Source organism: Arabidopsis lyrata, assembly GCF_000004255.2.
Source record: "Arabidopsis lyrata subsp. lyrata unplaced genomic scaffold ARALYscaffold_7, whole genome shotgun sequence".
Lineage (NCBI taxonomy): Eukaryota > Viridiplantae > Streptophyta > Magnoliopsida > Brassicales > Brassicaceae > Arabidopsis > Arabidopsis lyrata.
The window spans coordinates 172,153-188,158 of NW_003302549.1; the positions used below are offsets into that span (position 1 = coordinate 172,153).

Here is a 16,006-nt window from a genome sequence, read left to right on the forward strand (position 1 = left end):
AAAAATTTTTTTTTGCGGGAAAAGTGATTCCGCAATTTTTTTGGCGTTAAATTTTTGGCGGGAAAATTTTTGGCGGGAAAAATTTACAAGGTATTTTAAAGGCTATTTACAAGGTATTTATAAGGTGTTACAAAGTATTTTAAATGGTTTTACCTTCTATTTATAAGGTATTTATAAAATATCATAAGATTATACAAGCTATTCTATAAGGTTATACAAATTATAAGATTTTCCCAGTTTATTATAAGGTTTTACCATTTGTAAATACTTTATAAAACCTTATAAGTACCTTGTAAAACGCTTTTAAAATACATTGTAAAACTTTACAAAACACTTGTAAATACTCTGTAAAACCTTTAAAATACCTTGTAAATTTTTCCCGCCAAAAATTTTCCCGCCAAAAAAATTTCGCCAAAAAAATTGCGGAATAACTTTTCCCGCAAAAAAAAATTTTTGGCGGGAAAATTTTTTGGCGGGAAAAATTTTTACCAAAAAATTTTACAAGGTATTTTAAAGGTTTTTACAAGTGTTTTGGCGGGAAAATTGGGGGATCACTTTTCCCGCCAAAAAATATTTTGTATTTTGTGGACCTAATTTTGTTTCAAATAAGGGTAAAATGGTCATTAAAAATTAAAAGAGGGCAAACTTAAAAATGGACTCTTAAATGGGGCATTTTTGAAAAGAGGTATTGAAAAAGGGGCATTTTTAACAATTTCTCGAATAACTATCACATGATGTTAAAAAACGTTTTGCATGAAGTAGTGTTTAATTTATGCATTTAGTTTTTCATAATGCAATACTACGAATTTGTCTCTTCTAATTTAGTTGTAAGAAAAAAGAAAGAGCAATAAATAAAACAATTAGGGTATCTAGTGAATGTGAAAAAGTGATTTGGGGTTAGATTTTGATTCAAATGTAAATGAATTGAACTTTTATTGATGATTTGAAGAATCTTGGCCTTTAGCTGAGAACCTAACCTTCTAGAAGAGCGATCATCATGCATGAGGTGAGTGATTGTCTACCAATAGATTAAACAACTTGAAATTCAACTACTCTCTCTTTTTCGTTTTTCCATCTTTTTCAATAAACCATTATTCTTTTTCGTATCTTCTCACATTTTCCACCTAACTTACCAAATTTCACAATTTAGTTCAACTTTTTGTTTAGCATACGACGGGTAAGCATACATGGACAGTAGATACTACAATTTAATTATTCTCCTACATATACTACTGTTATGTGTTCTATTGTTCAACTATTTTTCTGACATATATACGAATTACAAACTTACAACATATATGATTAGTTTTATTGTATTCTAAAAATATATACATAATAGATACGATTAGTGTTATAATATTCCGTCCAGTGAAAGTTTAACATTGTCCCAAAAAATCTCTTAGAGCATCTTTATAGGTAAGCTCTTAGCAAATTCTTAGGTAGATCTTAGATATTAATTGATTAAATTTAATTCAAAAATTAAACTTATAGTTAAGAAACGTTTCTTAGCTAAGAGCTAAAACTGAAGCTAAGAGACGGCCACATGTCCGTGTATGAGTGGTTGATAAGTTAAATTAGGCATGGATAAATAAACCGAACCAAAATCGGTACCAAACCGATATATTTCGAATAACCGAAAATACCCGAAATACATTTCAAAATAATTAGTTATTTATAGACTAAATAATCAAAAATACTTGAAAATATATAAAAATAGTAAAAATACTCGAACATAACCGAAAAATATCCAAAAATACTAAAAAATAACCGAAATATCAGAAAATATCCTTAGCAAACTAACCGTATGAAGAATGCATCAACAATTGAAGAATAATTTGGTCGAGTATATATGGACAAAATATTCCAGAAATTAAGTTTAAAACATTTGTGCTTTATGTTATTTATGTTATAAATTGTATCTTATGTATGTTTTAATTTTTTTAATTTGCAATAATTATAAATTTTATTTTTATATTAATATTTTTTTCTTCTAAGAACCACATGTTAAGAGTCTACCATTAATCACACAAAAATCTTAACTCAAAAATACTATCTCTTAACATTAACTTTTACAAATAAATTACTTAAATATTGCTAAAAAGTATTTCTAAGAGACTACCTATAATTACTTAAGTCTTGGTTTTCAAGTCTCTAATAATAAAAGTTAATGAGAAGTTGGTTAAATAGAGAAAACCATTATAAGTCAAGGTTCTAGAAGGCACATTCTTTTATTCAAATAGTTTATCATATATGTATATAATTTATATGTATTTGTCATGGTGGTTCTTGTTGGTATTGTTTTTATACTAGATGGAATATTATATTAAAGAAACACAAGCATCATCACAAATATTTTAAACATGAAGTGCTTGTCATTTGGTGAGATATATTTGAAAACCATATATAAGTTACCCAGCCCACACATATAATTAGTTATTTGATAATGCTTTGTTTAATTAGCAAGTGATTGTATTAGAGCATATGCAAGGGGAGAACACTTGATGTGTTCTTAAGGGTTTTAAAATAATAAAAATGTTGAATAGTGGATACAACTGTTCTTAAAATTATAAAAACTGTTTTTCAGGAAGAACAATTTGCAGAATAAGTTAGAACTGTTATACCACTGTTCATCTTATTTCCTATTTTTAAATCCTAAAAATACACTCAAAAATTTCCCCTTAAATATGGTCTTAGGGTTAAGATCTAGATATATTATTGATTAAAAAAAAAGCAATAATTAATCCAGTGCAGTCTATATATTAGAGAAAAGACTGTTGACCAGTACAAAAAAACACAGAGGGCTTATAGTTGACCTGCACTTGTCCAAAAACACTCATTAACTTTACCACCTACCTCCACAACTTAATTATCTCTCCTCTTCATTATTGCTACCAAATTCTTCTTTCAAGTATCCCCTTTCTTTGTTAGACCAAATTTTTATTTGTGACCTATAATATCTGCAGGCGATTAAATAATTTTATTACAAACTTAACTCATGCGATACATAAGAGACGAAATCAAAATGTACTGGTTGTGCTAAATCAGTTGAAGTTAAAAGATCGATTTGTCAATAAATATACACAGTGGAATTGTAATATATTGATTAATGTCTTGATAATTTGTACAAAATAACAACATATTGCAAAGTAAAAAGGGAAGATAAAATAAAAGAAGTAGCTAAATAGTTTTTGATTATATATATATATATATATATATACAGTTGCTATTATATACAAACACGAGCAATTCATTTGATTATATATTTTTAACCGATTAATATTAAAATTGTTGTCATGATAATAAAAAAAAAATGTCATAGCTTTCTCAAAAGACTATGATGCCATATATGTCAAGCTTCTCACTTATTGTACCAAAACGAAAGCCCACCATACACTACTCATTCAAATCCATCCCACCAACTCACATCTAGAAGCAATTAAAAGTTCAACTCTCTCTCTCTCTCCTTTTCTATCATCTAGAAGCAATTTTGTATATAACTATATATATATGTGTATATCCATGTGTAGCTTTAAGTCAAAACCCTATATAAACTATACACCAAAGCTTTGAACCTTCAACCAAACCCAAAATCCAAGTGCCCCACCAAATGCTTCAATCCTCTTCCACTACACAAGAAAACAACTTAATCCCTTTATACCCTTTTAGCCAAAACCCTCACTAAAAGCCAATCCTCAATATATATATATATATAATAACAAGAAGAATTGATCATACTGCCTATATATAAGATTTTGTATCAATTCACATCAAGAAATAAGATCTAAACCACAAGAAAGAAAAGAAAAAAAAAAAAAAAAAAAGTATGGGAAGGTCACCGTGTTGTGAGAAAGCTCACACAAACAAAGGAGCATGGACGAAAGAAGAGGACGAGAGGCTCATAGCTTACATTAAAGCTCATGGAGAAGGCTGCTGGAGATCTCTCCCCAAAGCCGCCGGACTTCTTCGGTGTGGAAAAAGCTGCCGTCTCCGGTGGATCAACTATCTCCGGCCTGACCTTAAGCGTGGAAACTTCACCGAGGAAGAAGACGAGCTCATCATCAAGCTCCATAGCCTTCTTGGCAACAAGTGAGTATTATACTCTCTATGGGCTTAATTAACTAGTATCGTACGTTTATACAAAAAATAAAAAAATAGTATCGTTTTTAATATATACAAAAAAAAAAGAAAATCTTGGAGTTTCAATGTCTAAATGATATTATTTTTTGTTGATATATAGATGGTCGCTTATTGCCGGGAGATTGCCGGGAAGAACAGATAACGAGATTAAGAACTACTGGAACACACATATACGAAGAAAGCTTATAAACAGAGGGATTGATCCAACGACTCATAGACCAATCCAAGAATCATCAGCTTCTCAAGATTCTAAACCTACACAACTAGAACCAGTTACGAGTAACACCATTAATATCTCCTTCACTTCTGCTCCAAAGGTCGAAACGTTCCATGAGAGTATAAGTTTTCCAGAGAAAATCTCAATGCTTACGTTCAAAGAGGAAAAAGACGAGTGCCCAGTTGCAGAAAAGTTCCCAGATTTGAATCTTGAGCTCAGAATCAGTCTTCCTGATGATGTTGATCGTCGTCGAGGCTTGGTGGGACACGGAAAGTCAACAACGCCTCGTTGTTTCAAGTGCAGCTTAGGGATGATAAACGGCATGGAGTGCAGATGCGGAAGAATGAGATGCGATGTAGTTGGAGGTAGCAGCAAGGGGAGTGACTTGAGCAAGGGATTTGATTTTTTAGGGTTGGCAAAGAAAGAGACCACTTCTCTTTTGGGTTTTAGAAGCTTGGAGATGAAATAATTAATATTGTCAAAATTAGGCGTAACTGTACAAAACTTTTGCCTAGATAATTTGAAAGTAAATCTTCTTCAACTTGTATGAGAAATTTAACTGTTGATGAATTTTAAAATGTAGAAAATATTTTATCCAAATCAACTTCATTGCAAAAAGAAATATTAAATACCGGATCTAGACGATCGGTGGTAAATTATCCATAGAAAAATAAGGAAGCTAGTTTGATAGTTTTTCAATGTTTAAATACATATATATACATATTGTAGATAAGAATATTTTTTAAAATCGTAGAATACGATTAGGATTAGTAGTTTATGAGGTAAGAGAGGTCGGTTGCCCAAATAACTCGTTATCCAATGTTGGAGATAAGCCAAATAAGAAGAAAAAAGATTATGGGTATGGCAAAGATACTTCATCACATGATACTTAGATTGTACTACTAGAGAGTAGAGATGATACCTTGTTAAGATCTATAATTAAAGATCTAGGAGAAGAACGTGAAATTCAAAACAAATCCAAATGTTTCATGACAAGTGGAAAGTGATGTTTGTGGTTAATTTGGCACGGATAGATAAGTGGTAAGAAAAGGAGGTAGGAGAAAACTTAAATGTTTTTGAGATAAAAAAAGGAAAGAGAGATATATATATGAAAAAAAATAATATTATAAACCATAAATGAAGGAAAGGAAGCAACAACCAATGGACCCTTTCTTCTACCAAACCCTATTTATTTCTCACTACCCATCTCCCTACCAACCTATATACCAACCTTTCCTCATCTTTTGTCCACTTGCATGCGATCCACATCTGCATACATACATACATGAATACACACATGCATAACATTCATATACTCTTGTATATCCACATTACCACATGCATGCATAGATATATATATAATGGTATATATAATGGTAGCTACACATGCATGCATATATCTTAATAATGTATAGGATCGTTTCATTGAATGTAGCCACATGCTTGAATTTATAGAAAGAGTGCCTCGTAGAGTAAAACATTGCTCTATTGTAATTAGATGCTTGGTAAAATCGGTGGTGGACATGTTCGTTGATCTCCCCAACACTACACACCCCCTCTAGCTACTACATTCTCATCTCAAATCCAAAAGAATTGATATATTTTTCTTTCTCTCGTACATATTTAAATGTAAAATCGATCAAATGGTTATACACTCCAGTTGTTTTTTTTAGGTCAAAATATTGGTACGATCTCACTCAGCCTATATAGATCTCTTAAGAAATGATATGATCACCATATTTAAATCACAAGGTGTTATAACTCGCACTGGGGTTTGATATATATACCATTCTGATGAAGATACGAACTCAACAATACGACATTTCTCAGGTTGCATCAACAAATGAAACAAATTTAAATATTAAAACTAGAAAGAAAAAAAAAAACAAGTAGATCTTTGTACAAATTCGAAATCAGTTGTAGTCTGAAATAAAAATTGAAAACGTTTGAGTAATTTCGAACATGAAGATTTAACAGTTTTAGAGCGGGTGGATTAAATATTTTGAAAGTGAAGGACTAACAAAAAAAACATGTAGAAATGAAAGAGATGGGAGAGAGGAGTGGTGAGAACTGAAGATAAGGAAAAAGGGGAAAAGGACAAAACGATGACCACACAAGTTAACAAAGACAGACGCACCTGCCTCCTCCTCTTCTTCTTCTTCTTCTTCTTCTTTCATTTTTTAAAACCGTCTTTTTCAAAAGGTGTTAGGTAGATGCAATAGAAGCTTCTATCAGAGTTTTTCTTTTCTTTTTTAATGTTATAGTTTTCGACTCTTGTTTTGTCTTTCCCTATCTTGCTCTAAAAGGGAACAAAGAAAATTTCTCACTAATCAGTTTTCCCAAAATGTCTTAACGATGGCACAATTCAATTTGTGTATCTTAGTTTACATGTACGTAAATGATCAAATTACGGCTTGCAATTAGCAAACTAAGTTCTCAGATATGTGAGCAAAATTTAAATACCATTTTAGACTTTTGCATTGCCGTAAGAAATTTTCAAATTTGACAAGTTCTACACTTGTGTAAGGGTTGGATCTTCCGATGAAGTTCATTACGAATTTAGGACTCATTTTTTCTACTAAATTGTTCGAGATCTGTATGTAATATACAGGCCTACTTTCTAAGAGCCCCATTCGACACAAAGTCCGATAAAAATTAAGAAGGAAGCTAGTCCTTTGACTCGTACAATAACAACATTATAAAGAGAGTGAGAGAGAGAAAACAAAGTTCATAAGGCAGAGAGATTAGTTAAAATCGGTCCCAATCTCTATCAAACCAAAGAAACAAGAGGAAGTTTTATTGAGACCTCTCTCTTCCTTCTTCACTTCTTCTCATCTTCACCTTTGCTACTACTCTCTTCCTCCTCGTTGCGCTGCCCTCATTTTAACCAGATACATTTATCAGAATCTTCTTTATCTAATAACAAAAAAGATGTAATCATCAACAACAACAAAGACGCACCTTTGACTCATCTGGCAGAGACGCTAGCAGAGCTTTTACCGCTGGATCATTTGGATCTACCCCAGGAAGCTGCGTGTTCACAAAGTCTTAGTACCAAAGCTACCACTACTACTTTTCTCTTTCATTTTTCTTGTGAAAAATCCTGACTACGGTTTTTACGTAAGCTTACCGATGAGAGAACAGACGATATGAAGGCTTGATCTCCCAAGAGGTTGTTTCCAGCACCTGTAGCTTCACTTGACTCTTCCCCACTCATTGACATTTGCAGAGCTGCACATACAAGGGTCTTTCATCAGAACACCCAAAGGTATCAATTATATATCTTCTGATAGTTGTTCCTTTTTCTTACAAGAAAAAGCAAATTTTGATTGCCATGGATATACTTTTACCACACTGCTCTACTTACCTAAAGCCAGATCCTGGTCCTCATCAGCCGCTTCTGACATATTCACATCACCTACAGACATAGCAATTGCCTGATCTAGCAGCGCACTGTCCTCATCCTGCCACAAAAAGTTTTAATGATTAACAATCTCTCCGCCTGTGACTATATAAGCATGCTACACTCAATTTTAAAACATCACAGCAACCAAATTAAGTTAAAACTAACCATTGGTTCAGCGTTCTTCTCAGTTGTCCTAGCAACTGTCTCCTGTGAGGCGGAAGCTGTGTCCCCATCTTTGTCTTTCTGACCTGCCTCATCGGCTGCCTTCTTAGCAGCAGCCTCTTGTCTTGCTCTCTCCTCCTCCATGGAGACCCGAAGGGCGAGAGCAAGCTCTGGATCAATATTTGGGTCCACACCAAAGTCAAAGTCCCCACCTGCTGCAGCTGCAGCAGCTGCCGCAGAAACATACCCACTTGCACCCTCATCACCCGTGAAGACAGGTGTGCTGGAAGAAAATTTAAAAGTTAAAACACTATCTATGTTTAAAAGAGCAATGATAAAAAGCAAGACTAGAGAGCTCAAAAGACCTAAACACAGCAAACCAAATGCAAGGCCCTTCCCAACCCGGGATATTGTATAAAGTGTTCCATTAACAATCTAGATAAAGTAGAAAATGGATGGTACCTGAGAAGGACATCTGAGAGAGCATTGGCTCCAGATGGAACATGAACAATGTGGCTACCGTCGTTGTTATTGACAGCACTAAGGAGGGCCTCCAGCTTCTGAGGCTTTTCCTCATCATCATCTTCCCCGAAATTGACAATGTCAAGAGAGACACTATTCTTCTTCAGCCTTTTGCCAACAACTTCTAGGGCCTTCTTTTCGTACTTGATTGGACTAAAAAGTAGAAGCACAAGAAAAACATCAGATAACTATACAAAAAGAAGGTTAATGAGCAAACAAGAAATAGGGTACCTTCCAGCAAAAACAATAATCCGTTGGCGTTGATTCTTGTTTTGGCGATGCTTAAGAGCTAGCTGGGCGATCTGGATAGCTGCTGTTAAATTGATCTCTCCTCCAACATCAAGGCCTGGCAAATTAAACTCAATGATGACTAACTAAAAAAAAAGAAGAGATTTTTCCAATGAGAAAGATAGGAGAGAGAGAGAGAGACATACCGTGCATACAGGCCAGAATTTTGCCAAGATCAGAGGTAGGCGTAGTCAAAACTCTAACCCCTTTGCCAGCCATTGTCAATATCCCCACCGTATTCTCCGGATTCGACTGCAATTTGCAAACAGAAAGATCCCTAAATCACAATCTCACGCCAACCCAAAACCCTAATCGAATCCCAAGTGAAAAATTACCTGGGTTTTGGCCCCACAAAGAAGATTAACAGCTTCCGTTTGCGCCTGTAACCTAGACGGAGAGTAATCTCCGTTTCGCATCCACTCGGAGTTGTCGATGCATATCATAGTCGCCTACGGAGAAACCAACAAAGAAAACATCAAACAAGAAGAAATCGAGAGATACTCAGATCAGAAGCACAAGTAATTCGAAAATCACCTCGAGAACCATCGTAGAGAGAGAGAGAGAAGATGCTTCAAATTCTGTCGTAGAGAGAAAGTCAGGAACGCAAGATTTAGATTTTAGACCGATTAATAAAAATATTTGTGCTTCTTTATATAGAGCCCTTTATTTTTCACTTTCTCCTTTTATACCCTAATAATTTACGTTTATTTCATTTTAGTTGTTTTTCATAAAAACACTATTTCTTTTTTATTCAACATTACCCCATAACTCTACAAAACGTCAATATAAACCCCAAGAAGACAAACGAAAGATTCACTTTCTCTACTCACGAATTTACAATGGTGTAAACAAACAAAAAAACAAATACAACAAGCAGAGACGTTGGATCATCTTCTCCTATGCATTCAGAGCATTTGGGATTAGAGAAGATCTTGTGCTTCTGCTGATAGGCAAGTGAACATATACCTCGTGAACTTCCTGCTTACATACATCCCCTTTGTCTCGATCAATCGCGTAACAGACATAAATTGTGTCTATCACATCGTCAAGAACATGTACAAAGAAAGCCAAGACCACTATCAGTAACAGCCACGCAAGTATAGCCACCAAGTACGAATCTATACCCAGGTTGGTCACGCCTCTCAGAACAGCCCATGTCTGCTTTTGCACATCGTAAAACCCAAAGTTAGTAACTATGACAATTAGTAGATGCTTAGTTCATGAGAAGCAGAAGCTAATACTTACCGCGACTGCATATGCGGCTGAGAGGACAAAGACTATTCCGGTTAGGATTCTGGTGGAAACCGTTTCCACAAATACAGCTGACAGTAGGTTGCGTCTTAAGAGCTCATAAGTCATTTTCGCAGAGGTGCAATAGGCTTCCCCTGTTATTGCAGCAAAGTTGATGGTGAACTTGTTGAGATAATCAAGGGCTCCAAGTAAGGCGTTTGCACAGCAACGGAGAACCAAGTTCACTATCCCTTGTGGGTTCTCTTCTCTTGCATTGTCCACAATTGCCCGGACCACACGAACAATGCAGATGAGAAGTCCTGATACACATATTGTACCAAAGGATTGACCAAATGCGTTCCTGAAGAGACAGAGATATGGAAAAAGAATAAGATTCACACATGCTTGACATAAACCTACAACAGATTAGGAGACTATTGCAAATTTGGATCCTCAAATACCACTCTCTGTTGTCTCTTTTCACATTTAAAGTATCAAAACCAGTTAAGATGATGGGTTCCAGTACATGTATTGAATCCAATCCATAAGGCCTAGACTATGAATACCATGACCTAAAACCATTGAGTACTCAAGAACGAAGCCAAGCAAGGGATACTTTGGATGTGAGGATTGAAACAAGAAGCATACTTTATGAGGAAACACAACTAGAAGACCTCAAAGCAAAAACTCCCCAGATCACACAAACAAATTCATTGATTGCAAGAATAAAAGAGGGAAAGACGTGGCAGTGAATCACCTCAAAGAACTCCGGATGCATTTTTTAGGCACTGAGTCTTCCTTGGAGAAATACCACTGAGCAATAGCTCCACTTATCACATACACTTGCATTTCCACCATTACAGCAAGAGACCAAAGCATCGTTAAAATGGCAAGAGCGTAATACGCAGGAACCCAAGAATCTTCCTTCCACTCACAAAAGTAGTGACTATCCAACTCTCGCGGCACAAACTTCCCATTAAACCTTGCAAACACCAAGAACACCACAATCGGCACATAGTACACCACTAACCCGAGAGTCAGCAGCGGCAACACAACAAAAAGCTTCAAATTTTTGGACAAGGCATCCGATGCAACACTGATGATTTGGATAGTGAGCTCAATTCTGTGCCAATTAGCTACTATGATCCAGACAATGATCCCGATGATCAAGAAAACGAAGACTAGGACAAGAATTCTGTAAGCTAGAGGGAGGGCGTCACTACAAGAAGCGCTAAGAGTACAAGCGACAAACCAATAGAGATTGAAAAAGATGGGGAAAAGGACAAAGAGAGGTAAACAAGCATAAACAATCTGCTTAGTGTAGTGTTTGAGCAAAAGCAGGACGCTAAAACAGAAGGGCAGGCTTAAGATGAGCGTTACAACAAGGGTCCAGATTAAATCCTTCTCAAAGACTGGATCAGACGAAGAAACCATACCGTACATGACACTCGAGTGGTACCCATCCGAAATTTTCGTAAAGGTGGAATTTTTGACGCAGGAGCTAGAGTGGAAATCGTAGGTGAAGGAAGAGGAGCTCCCGTAATCGCTGTTTCTATGGAAAAGGGAGAAGATTCCAAAACCAAAGGTGGAGAGTACGAGAAGATCGAAGAGAAGAAGGAAAGGGATGTCCTTGAAAGTTCTGGGGCCAAAATTGTAGGAGATCTGAAGAAATTGAGTTGGGTCGGATTCGGGATCACTTCGACGCGGAGAATCGAGAGCGGACGTGGAGGGTTTAGAGAGAAGAGGGTGCGACGGAGAAGATGAGTCGTAGATTGCAGCGAAATTAGTGGGGTCGCCGTCGTCCGCCGCCATGGTCGTCAAAAGAGAGAGAGAGAAGAAAGCTCCACCTCTGGAGCTAAATGATGATGAAGCTTAAGCAGAAGACGACGAGACTCAATTAAGCATTTTTTTTTTAATCTCAACAGTAATTAGTAGTGACGATGATGACGACGACCACACCGCCCAAGCGGCGAAGCGAAGATGATCCAAGAGATCTCGCCACCACAATTGATTATCAACCGATATTAGTCAAGTATACCGTCCCAAGGTGGATTTTTAATGAAATACGTAGATATTATTATCATCATCATCTTCATGCGCATTAAAATTTTAGTATAATTTCTTATAACATTAAGACTAAAAGAAAATTCACGAAGAAGAAAAATAATAGTAATATTAATGTCCTATCTGAATAATAAATTTCCAGACTCGGAGAGATTGGAACGGGCTTCAAAGAAAGTCCCATAAAAGAATTCAGTAAGCCTGACTGATCATATTAAAGCCCAAAGCCTCGCATGCAAGGGCAAAATGGTCCTAAACATTTTGAAATCTTTTGAGAGATTTTTAAGGAATTTAATTTAATTGCCCCCATAAAAATCTCTTTTGCCCTTATTAGATTTTTTGTTTTCCAATTAACCAAATTCACTGCATATCTTGTTTCCCCTTTAATTAGCTAAATTCGTTGCAAATTTATATCCATATGTAAATAACAATGTAATTTAAATGCATAGACCATAATATTTATTTCCCTTTGTATCAATTAAAAAAAATATATGTTTAAAAAATTTGGTCTCTTCTCATAACTTCTGTGGTTCATACTTATGGTTCTCTATGATATTTTTATGTGTTGTTTTCCAAATATTTGAGTTTTCTATAGAGCAATAAATTAAAAACATTAATACAAAATCTTGTAAATTTAAACTTTGGATCAAACTATATGTTAATTCAAAATCTCTAACTTTTAAATATAGAGGATACTTTTTGATTCATTTAAACTTAAAAAGACAACCAAATGTTACGATTTAGGTAAGAAACTTGTAACCAAAGCATCAACCCGTGGTACTCTAGTAGCTCTATAAAAGCACGACTTCACATGACACAAAAACCCACTTCGCGTATAACAACATCATCACGTGAACTCACTCAATAGGTTCAGTGTTTCTGACTATATTGTTCCCTCTCTGATTGAAACTCTCCCAAATAGAGATTGGCCTAACCACCCATCCAACCACATCAACGCACTTCGTTTCATCGCCCTGATCGAATTTCTCTTTTTTTCTTTTCCTATCTCAAAATTGTGTGTTCTTGTTATGGTCATGAAATACTCTTACATGTATTGTTTGATTTTCTTGGCCCTTTCTCTCCTCACCGCCTTCACTCCTGCTTCTTCGTCAAATGGTACACACAAGTATATCAGAGCATACCATAGTATATAATACACATATGTATACAAAATTTTAGCTTGATGATGTTTAAAATCTTCAGGTCTAGATGGACCATTCTACGACTCTACCGCCTACACAGAGGTTTTAAAGCTTTGAACTATCAATTTCACAAGATATACAATTGCGCATAGATAGAAAAATTATACACATATATGTATGTCAAATGCAACAGTGTAGAGCAGAAGCAGAGAAGCCACTGTACAACGGAGGAATGCTGAAGGACCAAAAGCCTTCTGTCTCAGGCAGAGACTCTCTCACAGGCATTGGTGCTCGTTACACACCAACTTACATATTGCACAATCTCACGCAGAACACCATCTATTGCTTCTCCAGTTAAGCATATTCATTAGAGTGTTATATATATACGTTAAAAGGTGAAATGAATGTGATGATCTGACTGATTTGGGACTGATATATGGACAACAGTTTGGGTGAAGATAGAGGCTGGAGCTGCATCAGCTCGTGTAAGGGCAAGGCTGAGAGCAGACAACGCCACTTTAAACTGCGTCGGTTCTGTAACAGCCAAACATGGTTGCTGGTCTTTCCTCAAAGGCGGCTTCCTTCTTGATTCTCCTTGTAACCAATCCATCCTCTTCTTTGAGGTAGACTCTTCTATATATGCTCAATTCAAAAGATCTGATCAGAATAGAAGATCCAAAGATTGTAAATTTCTGATAATGCAGACATCAAACGACGATAGCAAGATCCAATTACAAGTGGCGAGTGCTTCTCTTCAGCCCTTCACGCAGGAGCAATGGAGGAACATCCAAGATTACTTCATTAATACCGTAAAACACACAATCTAATTCCTAACACCAAAATTCGCGAATTACATTCTTTATGTGGATCGCTTAACACTTATTTTCAGGCGAGAAAACGAGCAGTGACAATTCACGTGTCCGAAGAAAACGGAGAGAGCGTTGAAGGAGCAGAGGTGACAGTAGAGCAGATCTCTAAAGACTTCCCCATTGGATCTGCCATCTCCAAAACTATTCTTGGAAACATTCCTTACCAAGTAAAAGACACTCTCTATACTAAAAACATATGTCGTTTGATCAAACCTCCCTCTGCTTCCTTCTTTAAACGGAAACTGTTTTTTTGGTAGGAATGGTTCGTCAAGAGATTCGACGCCACTGTGTTCGAGAACGAGCTGAAATGGTACGCGACGGAGCCCGATCAAGGCAAACTCAATTACACATTGGCTGATAAGATGATGAATTTCGTCAGAGCCAACAGAATCATCGCTCGCGGCCACAACATCTTCTGGGAGGATCCCAAATACAATCCCAATTGGGTTCGTAATCTAAGCGGCGAAGATCTCCGGTCGGCGGTTAACCGGCGAATCAAGAGTCTAATGACTCGGTACAGAGGGGAGTTCGTGCACTGGGACGTGAGCAACGAGATGCTTCACTTCGACTTCTACGAGAGTCGACTGGGGAAGAACGCGTCGTACGGGTTCTTCGCGGCGGCGCGTGAGATTGACTCGCTGGCGACTCTGTTCTTTAATGATTTCAACGTGGTGGAGACTTGCAGCGACGAGAAGTCGACGGTTGACGAATACATCGCGAGGGTGAGGGAACTCCAACGGTACGACGGCATAAGGATGGACGGAATCGGTCTCGAGGGTCACTTCACGACGCCGAACGTGGCGCTAATGAGAGCAATCATCGACAAACTCGCGACGCTCCAGCTCCCAATCTGGCTCACCGAAATTGATATCAGCAGCAGCCTCGACCACCGCACGCAGGTCAATAAGTCTCTGTTTCCTTGCCAATTCCGGTTTAATTCAGTTTGGAATTTGAACCCGGTTATTATGCGTTTTTTCAAATTGATTTAGGCTGAAAATAGTTGTTGTTTCTTTCTTGAGGGTGATATAATATGGTGGCATTTTGAACAGAGTGGAATCATTCCACTACAAAATAATCAAATTTGAAAGAGAAGCATTCTTCTACTAACTACTATGTAGATAAATTTGCTTCACTTTTGATATCTTATTCACTAGTAGTACACATTAATTGATTAAACCTTGGGGCTAGTAACCGGAATTTTGTCATGTTCTCAGGCGATTTATTTGGAGCAAGTGTTACGTGAAGGATTCTCGCACCCATCGGTGAACGGTATAATGCTATGGACCGCACTTCACCCAAACGGTTGTTACCAAATGTGCCTCACCGACGATAAATTCCGGAACCTTCCAGCCGGAGACATGGTGGACCAGAAGCTTCTAGAATGGAAGACTCGTGAGGTTAAGGCCACGACCGACGACCATGGTTCCTTCAGCTTCTTCGGCTTTTTGGGAGAGTATAGAGTTGGCATCGTATACCAAGGTAAAACGGTTAATTCGTCTTTCTCGTTATCTCAAGGCCCTGAGACCAAACATGTGAGGCTTCAAATCTAACACAGCGACTCCATGTTTAAGATTATCTCTTAAGATATAGAGTAGATCTTAATGAGGAACACATAGGTAAATTATATTTTAATTTGCAAATTTTCAATCAGTAACAAAATTGAATGTACTGGTGGGGACAAAAGTAAGTGACAAAGGGTCAAAAAGAGGGACGAGATTTTGAGGCGTGGGCAAACTTTTATCTATAGAAAATTTATGACATAATATAGAGACATCAAATCAAACATAAATCTCTGCAAAGTAACTTAAAAAAGCTAAAGTGGGCATCATTCACATCACACAGCCATTAACTGTGAGCCCCAGCTTGGCTCTGGCGACATTATCATACACTTGAATGTTACTATACTCTCTAGGAATTAAAAATTAGACCTACCAAAATCCAGACACAATAAATATGAAATTCTTAATTTTAG

General features: G+C 36.6%; 4 protein-coding genes across 5 annotated transcripts; 2 read left to right on the forward strand and 2 right to left on the reverse strand.

The window, feature by feature from the left end:
• The first annotated feature begins 3,282 nt into the window (after positions 1-3,282).
• Positions 3,283-4,954, forward strand: LOC9304922 (transcription repressor MYB4). Its single transcript, XM_021016749.1, has 2 exons — positions 3,283-4,086; positions 4,238-4,954. Exons 1-2 carry the CDS (start codon positions 3,824-3,826, stop codon positions 4,821-4,823), a joined length of 849 nt encoding a protein of 282 aa, XP_020872408.1. The 5' UTR covers positions 3,283-3,823; the 3' UTR covers positions 4,824-4,954.
• Positions 4,955-6,905: 1,951 nt separating this feature from the next.
• Positions 6,906-9,408, reverse strand: LOC9302886 (26S proteasome non-ATPase regulatory subunit 4 homolog). The gene is made up of 10 exons (XM_021016748.1): positions 9,267-9,408; positions 9,068-9,181; positions 8,879-8,984; positions 8,676-8,790; positions 8,385-8,597; positions 7,926-8,205; positions 7,722-7,818; positions 7,485-7,585; positions 7,316-7,384; positions 6,906-7,226 (listed from the first exon to the last, which is right to left on the reverse strand). Exons 1-10 carry the CDS (start codon positions 9,276-9,278, stop codon positions 7,176-7,178), a joined length of 1,158 nt encoding a protein of 385 aa, XP_020872407.1. The 5' UTR covers positions 9,279-9,408; the 3' UTR covers positions 6,906-7,175.
• A 45-nt stretch (positions 9,409-9,453) lies between these two features.
• Positions 9,454-12,003, reverse strand: LOC9304923 (choline transporter-like protein 2). Its single transcript, XM_002868805.2, has 3 exons — positions 10,720-12,003; positions 9,978-10,323; positions 9,454-9,890 (listed from the first exon to the last, which is right to left on the reverse strand). The coding sequence occupies exons 1-3, from the start codon at positions 11,772-11,774 to the stop codon at positions 9,630-9,632; spliced, it is 1,662 nt and encodes a 553-aa protein (XP_002868851.1). The 5' UTR covers positions 11,775-12,003; the 3' UTR covers positions 9,454-9,629.
• Positions 12,004-12,311: 308 nt separating this feature from the next.
• LOC9304924 (anti-sigma-I factor RsgI6) lies at positions 12,312-15,776 on the forward strand. Of its 2 annotated transcripts, XM_002866767.2 has the most exons (8): positions 12,312-13,139; positions 13,227-13,267; positions 13,359-13,518; positions 13,613-13,788; positions 13,870-13,974; positions 14,055-14,201; positions 14,292-14,933; positions 15,249-15,776. In XM_002866767.2, the coding sequence occupies exons 1-8, from the start codon at positions 13,052-13,054 to the stop codon at positions 15,582-15,584; spliced, it is 1,695 nt and encodes a 564-aa protein (XP_002866813.2). In that variant the 5' UTR covers positions 12,312-13,051; the 3' UTR covers positions 15,585-15,776. The 2 variants fall into 2 exon arrangements, with proteins under 2 accessions (XP_002866813.2, XP_020874422.1); XM_021018763.1 differs by having other exon boundaries at positions 13,613-13,974.
• Positions 15,777-16,006: the final 230 nt, after the last annotated feature.